The 6,756-nt window shown below is 41.1% G+C and overlaps 1 protein-coding gene across 2 annotated transcripts in view; it reads right to left on the bottom strand.

Annotated features, from left to right (window-relative positions):
- Positions 1-548: 548 nt before the first annotated feature.
- Positions 549-6,756, bottom strand: part of SLC22A1 (solute carrier family 22 member 1) — a 35,582-nt gene continuing 29,374 nt past the window's right edge. Inside the window, exons 9-11 of one of the 2 annotated variants that reach the window (XM_023218987.2) lie at positions 4,414-4,526; positions 3,251-3,350; positions 549-750 (exon numbers count right to left, since the gene is read on the bottom strand). In XM_023218987.2, the coding sequence (XP_023074755.1) occupies positions 684-750; positions 3,251-3,350; positions 4,414-4,526 (280 nt within the window). In that variant the 3' untranslated portion in view covers positions 549-683. The remainder of the gene's footprint in view (positions 751-3,250; positions 3,351-4,413; positions 4,527-6,756) is intronic. The other variant, XM_023218988.1, reaches the window with a different exon arrangement.

Below are 6,756 nucleotides of genomic sequence, written 5' to 3'. Positions count from 1 at the left end.
ACCATATCCAGCTAACTTTTTTCTCTTTTTTGTAGACACAGGCTCTCACTGTTGCCCACACTGGTTGAAAACTCCTGGGCTCAAGCAACCCTCCTGCCTCAGCCTCCCAAAGTGTTGGAATCACAGGCGTGAGCCACCAACCCCAGTTACCCAAATATTTTCAGTCTGCAGTGGGTTGAATCCACAGATGTGGAACCCACGGATATGGAAGGCTGATCGTACTCTCCAAGCAATCTATATATTGAAAGGCTTTCACCAATATAGATACCTACAAACGCAAAGGCATTTTCTTTCAGAGAGTGAATCAAACCAATTTTCTTTCTAGAAAATTCTTTCTAGAATACTTATTCTAGGAACCCAGTTACACAGGCTTCTTTTATAGCAATATTTAAATTCTACTGATCTTCAAAAGTCTTTAGATAATTAAGTGCCTGATAACAATAGCACCAACAGCTTTCCCTAAAACGAATGCACAGGTGGAAGATAGCCAAGGCTTTGGAGAGCTTAAAAGAAAGAAAACAACATAAAACAAAGCCCACGCAAACCACTCTTTAGGATTGATATTAATTTGGGGGTAGGCAAGTATGAGGAAGAATACAGAGAAGTGAAGGCGTCTAGGAATTTCTGCAGAAGATAACTCCATCTTCATCCCTTCAACACTCCATCCCCACAAAGCATCTCTCTCAGGTGCCCACGGGTTCTGATGTCTGGACCTCAAGGTAAATCGTGTTTTCTTTGGGCTTTGCTTTTCTGTAACAACAAAGTTAAGAGTTGAAGTTAAAATAAATAAATAAGCAATCAGTTTGTTGATGATGAAACTGTTGCAAAGTTGTACAAAGAAATGCATAAGTGTGAAGACAAAGAGAAATTAAGAATGACAAACAACAAAGAAGAAAAGGGCTTAGCAAACTACAGCCTGTGGCCCCAGTTGAGCTTATAGCCTGTTTTTGTACAACCTGTGAACTACAAATGGTTTTTACATTTTAAATAGTTGGAAAAAATGAAAATATTTCAAAACACTTAAAAAATGACATGAAATTCAAATTTCAACATCCATAAACAGCATTTTACTGGAATCCAGACACAACCATTACTTCATGCATTGTCTATAGCTGCTTGTCCCATGCAGGGGCAGAACTGGGTAGTGGCAAGAGAGACCACAGGACCCCAAAGTCTGAAATATTTACTATCTGGCCCTTTCCAGAAAGAGTCAAACAATCCCTGAAGTAGAAGGTTGATCATGTTGCTGGCTAACTCATTTTGAATCCGGTAACTTTTGGGATACATGTCATTATCTCCTTCATCTGTGGAATGGGTCTGATAACCATAGTAGCTGCCTCCCAATGTTTTGGGAGGATTTGGTGAAATGCACATTTCAGGGAGGCTGACACACACACAGTCAGCACCCCATGAAGCTTAGCTAGAGTTGCAGTCACTTCCATTCCTGACATTCTCCCCTTGCAAGTGGGGAAGAAGGAGTAATCAACATGATCACTCTGGCCATAGACTGTGGCTACTGTTTATGGAATTGGTATAATGGAGAAGACAGACAATGAAATAAACAATTATTATAATGTGTGAAGAGTATTGTCAAGAACTGAGGATGCTCAGGGGGTTCAGGGCTCTGGGCAGCAGCACCCGCCTCCCCTGGCAGGGTGGGATGATTAGGATAAGGGAGTGAAGGGATTAAACAGAACATCTTAAAAGACTACCAGGCCGGGTGTGGTGGCTCACACCTGTAATCCCAGCACTTTGGGAGGCCGAGTTGGGTGGATCACCTGAGGTCAGGAGTCCAAGACCAGCCTGACCAACATGGAGAAAACCCATCTCTACTAAAAATAATAAATTAGCCAGGCGCAGTGGCACACGCCTATAATGCCAGCTACTCAGGAGGCTGAGGCAGGAGAATCACTTGAACTTGGGAGGCGGAGTTTGTGGTGAGTCAAGATCATGCCATCGCACTCCAGCCAGGGCAACAAGAGGGAGACTCCAAGTCAAAAAAAAAAAAGACAACCAAGTGGCTGTTAACAAACTAGAATGAAACATCTTTAAATCAGATAACACAACATTTGGGATCAAAAAGAAGGAAATCATCAGCAACTAGAAAATATATTTATGGTTAAAATAGTGTTTTGCCCTTATCAGTACTGAGAAATCCAGAATTTTTCCAAGTGAGGCGTACAGAGTGCCTATCTGCATGGGCATCACTGGCAGAGATTATTAAAACAGATTCCTGAGTTGCATCATTCACATTCTAAATCAAAAATCAAGAAGGCCAAGGAATTTAGCATTTTAGCGTGTTCCCTTTGTGCTTCTTCTGCACACTTAGTTTTGAGGATCACTGGGGAAACAGCACAATTTGCAAGAAGAATGGAGAAAATCTGAGCTCTACTGAACACCTACTATGTGCCAGGCAATGGATTAGTCACTGTCACCTACTTAATCTGATTGGATATTTAAAGAAACTCTGTAAATTAAGTATTATTGTGACTATTTTGCAGGAATGGAAATTAAATGAAAAAGAAAGCTCCATAGGGTTCGATGACATTCCCAAAGTCACATGGCCTACTGAGTCAGGTGACCTAGGTTCAAACCTAAGTCTGTAGGACTGCATAGACTTTTCTCTCTCTATTCACGAGGACACATGCATCCTTGCTGTGGAATCCATAGAACTGAGCCTGTAAAGGATCCTGAGAGAGATCACCTCATCAAGCACTGTTCCTTCATTTCCTTTTTTATTGCTCTAAGACTAGAATATGAAACTCCAGCAAATCTTGCTCTCTGTCAAAAGAATTTTGTGAAGAAAGTTACTAAAGAATCTGAGACAGTGACTCAGAGGACAGAAGATTGAATTAAAAATGTTCTCCACTCAGAGTCATTAACTCTTGGGTTGAGCTAGGGATCATGTAACTCTTGGGGTGATCTAGAGATCTTGTAACTCTTGGGATGAGCTAGGGATCTTGGTGCACCACAGCCAACATCACAGACAAATCATTCTCTGCTATGCAGTCGAGAACAGATACCTGTCAACTCATGCTCTTCATTATTTTCTTACATAAAGTCAGTAGCCATCATGGTTTTTTTTCCCCTCACAGCAGTTCTGGGAGTAATAAAAAGACACACAAATATCTGTAAAGCTCTCCTAAGCTTTTAAGATAGAGGAAATGAGGAATGTGGAGTGATATTAGGCCCCTTTTGGACGGCGGGTCAGACTCATGGGCCTCAGAGTCCTGGGCACCATGGGTTTCACCTCTCAAGGTTCTCGGCATCCTTCATGGTCTCTGGCAAAGCGACCCCCTTGGTCTCCGGAAGAAGTAGCGTCACTCCCGCAGCAAGCAGGCCCAACACCCCTTCAAAGGAAACAGATTGCAAATGGAGCCGTTAGAGCACAGCCAATGTCGTTTACAGAAATCATCACAGCCAGCCAAAGAGAGGAAGAGACAACACAGATGGGACAGATACTGTTTTTTTAAAAGAAAATAAATTAGGAACATTTATAAAAGAAAATTAAAACAGTAGGATAACTGGGGAAATGTCAGAGTAAGTAAAGGAAACATTGCCTTCATTTTACTTTGATAGAAGTATAAAGTTCCATAGTAACTGATGTTTAAGTATTTGGGGATCTGTTGATTGGAGTACATATACACATAGAATTAGCTATGGAGCACAGTCTATATGTGGGCAGGGTGGACCCCTCCCATCACTCTTTTCTCCCTCTTTTTCCCCTCGCCTTCTACCTCCCTTTCTCCCTCCTTCTTCCTTTCTCCCTTTCCCTATCTGTTCCTCCACCCCTCTTTTTGTATTCAACTGTGCCCAGGCATGGCAGGTCTGTGCAAACAACCAGGAATTGTTGCCTTCTATCAAGTGGGTAAGCAGGGTCTTGGAAATTCCCTGGCCTAGGTTTGGAGAGGTAAGTAGGAATCCCCTCTCCCTTCTCTCATCCAACTGTATCAGGAAGAAAGCTGATACAGAACTTTGATTCCCACTCATCTCCTTGTGAGTGTTCTCAATTGTTAAGATCTAGATACAGAAGACAGGTGATAATTCAGCATCTTCAAGACTCTAGCAATTACATGTTAAATGTGTAAGAATTGGTGATCACATTTATCAGGAGACTATGTCAAAAAGTCTCTCAGATTCTGTCCTATAGTATGAATGACTGGAGTCCAGAGCCAGAGGATGGAAATCCCTGACCCATATCCTAGGAATGGTTTCTTATCTTTCCCATTAAGCAAGACAGAATAAGCCAGGAGACATCCCAAGAGCATCACCATCCTTGCCTTTTGTAAACTCACTGGGAGATATCATTCCCTTCACTCAACAAATATGACTGAGTACTCACACTCAGTTCCACCCATGCTGAGCCCACTGCCAAGCTGGAAAAGAAGAAATATATGCTTCACAAAATCTTACCAAATAAAAGGAGAGGCAAGGCTTGCCAAACCTCCATCAGCCTGAAGACTATGAAGGGGGTGAGTATCCCACCTACGTCACACAGGGAGGAGCACACCATCACTCCGAGGTTCCTGATAAAACACAAAAGACAAAAAGAACGATAATTCTGTGATTCGCTTTTCCAAATGTTCACCTGATGCTAAAACAAACACAATGCCAATACCTGCAGCTAGCTGTGGATGTCCAGTGCTCAGCACCTCAGAAGAAAACTGCAGGGGTCAGGAGGAGCCATGAGGACCAGTCCAGAGGGTATTGAGAGGAGGTAATAGGCTAGAGTGAAAGTGTGTATGAGCCACCCATTGCCCATGCAATGGCGGAAAGTCTACCTCTTTTTAACTATACATTCAAATATTTAGCTCTTAGGTGTGTAATTCCTGAAGAATTGCTGCAAGCCTTACAAAGATAAAAAGAACACATGCTCCCTGCTCTCAACTTCAATTTTACCGCACTCCTGTCCTCGGTCCGTGACCTGTGAGGAAAGCACAATGTCTGGGAGTGGCTGAGTCTAGTGGGATTTGGGCCCTTCCCAGCCCTAAGACCCTGGGAGTGGGGTCAAGCCAGGAGGGAAATCCTGACTGATCTGCACCAGGGACTGACTCACCAAATCACCTCAATAGCCAGCAAGTGACCCTTAGAGGAGGCACATGGGGAAAAAAGGAGACCTAATCAGAATGAGGGATCTGCCATTGGCGTTCACTGGTTAAGGGTCAGTGAATGTGGTTCGTTATCCATGTGATCCAGAGATTTTTCCCCAGGGCAACAGGCCTTAGGTAGATCTTCCCAAGAAAAACATGTATTCCAGCTTCTAGCACTAGCACCATGGGGGATCTGCAGTGTTGATGAGGGTAATCTGGTGCTGAGTTTGTAGTTGTTGAGAAAGATAAGACTAATCATTGAAATTCCAGCTTCAAGCTCCTTTCCTGTGGCTGCAAGCTTTGGTCTGTGCTAAGATGAGCATTTTCTTGGGAGAATGAGATTTAAACTGTGACTAGTTGCTTTTTCCACTTGAAGAGTTGCTGAGGATGCTTTCACTTTTAAACTATTTTCCCCGCCCCCCTTATATTTAGAGTGAGCTTCTTGTACACAGCAGGTGATTGAGTTTCACATTTTTGTCCAATCTGACAATCTCTGCCTTTTAACTGGAGTATCTAGACCATTTATATTTCTTGTGATTACTAGTATGATCGAGTTTAAATCTATCATCTTGCTATTTGTTTTCTTTTTGTTCTGTTTGTCCTTTGTAATCCTTTCTTTTTCTGCCTTCTTACAAGTTATTTTAAATGATTTCACTTTATTTTCTGTGTTGGCTTAATAGCTATAATTATTTTGTTTTTTAATTTTTGATTTAGGTTTATAGTAAACCTAACTCTTTGATCACAGTACCTTCAAGTAATATTGTAACATTCATAGATTATATGTGAAACTTACAATAGTATACTTGTATTTCTTCCCTCCCAGGCTTTGCACAACACATTGTGATTATTGTTTTGATTGGCAAACTACAGTCCACAGGCCAAAGACAGCATTTTTAGATTTGAGTTAGAAATGGTTTTTACATGATTAAAAGGTTTTTTAAAGAAACAAAGAATAATATGCAATAGAGACTATATGTGATCTACAAAGCCTAAAACATTAGCTATCCAGCTCTATACAGGAAAAGTTTGCCAATCCCTGCTTTAAAAAGTTCATTGTCTTTTAAAGAAAATAACCAGAAAAAAAAAAAAATGTCCATTTACCTATGTAGTTATCATTTTCAGTGCTCTTCATTTTTTTGTGTAGATGTAGACTTCCATCTGATACTGTTTTCATTTTCTCTGAAAGACCTTCAAGACTAGTATTTCCTGTAGTATAGGTCTGCTGGTGATTAATTCTTTCAGACTTCGTAAGTTCGAAAAAGTCTTTATTTTCCATTTGTTTTTGAAAGTATTTTTGCTGGGTCAAGAATTTTAGATTGGCAGTTTCCTTTTCTTTCTTTCAGTACTTTAAAGATGTTTTTCAACCATCTTCTTGTTTGTATCATTTTCAATAAGAAATTTTCTGTCATTCTTGTCTTTGTTCATATTTGTGATATCTTTTTTCTCTTATTGCTTTTTAAGGATTTTTGTTTTTGTTTTTGTTTTGTTTTTGTTTTTGTTTTTGTTTTTGTTTTTTTTTTTTTTTGAGACGGAGTCTCGCTCTGTCGCCCAGGCTGGAGTGCAGTGGCCAGATCTCAGCTCACTGCAAGCTCCGCCTCTCGGGTTTACGCCATTCTCCTGCCTCAGCCTCCTGAGTAGCTGGGACTACAGGCGCCCGCCACCTCGA

Source organism: Piliocolobus tephrosceles, chromosome 5, assembly GCF_002776525.5.
Source record: "Piliocolobus tephrosceles isolate RC106 chromosome 5, ASM277652v3, whole genome shotgun sequence".
NCBI lineage: Eukaryota > Metazoa > Chordata > Mammalia > Primates > Cercopithecidae > Piliocolobus > Piliocolobus tephrosceles.
This window is presented reverse-complemented; position numbering and strand designations above follow the sequence as displayed.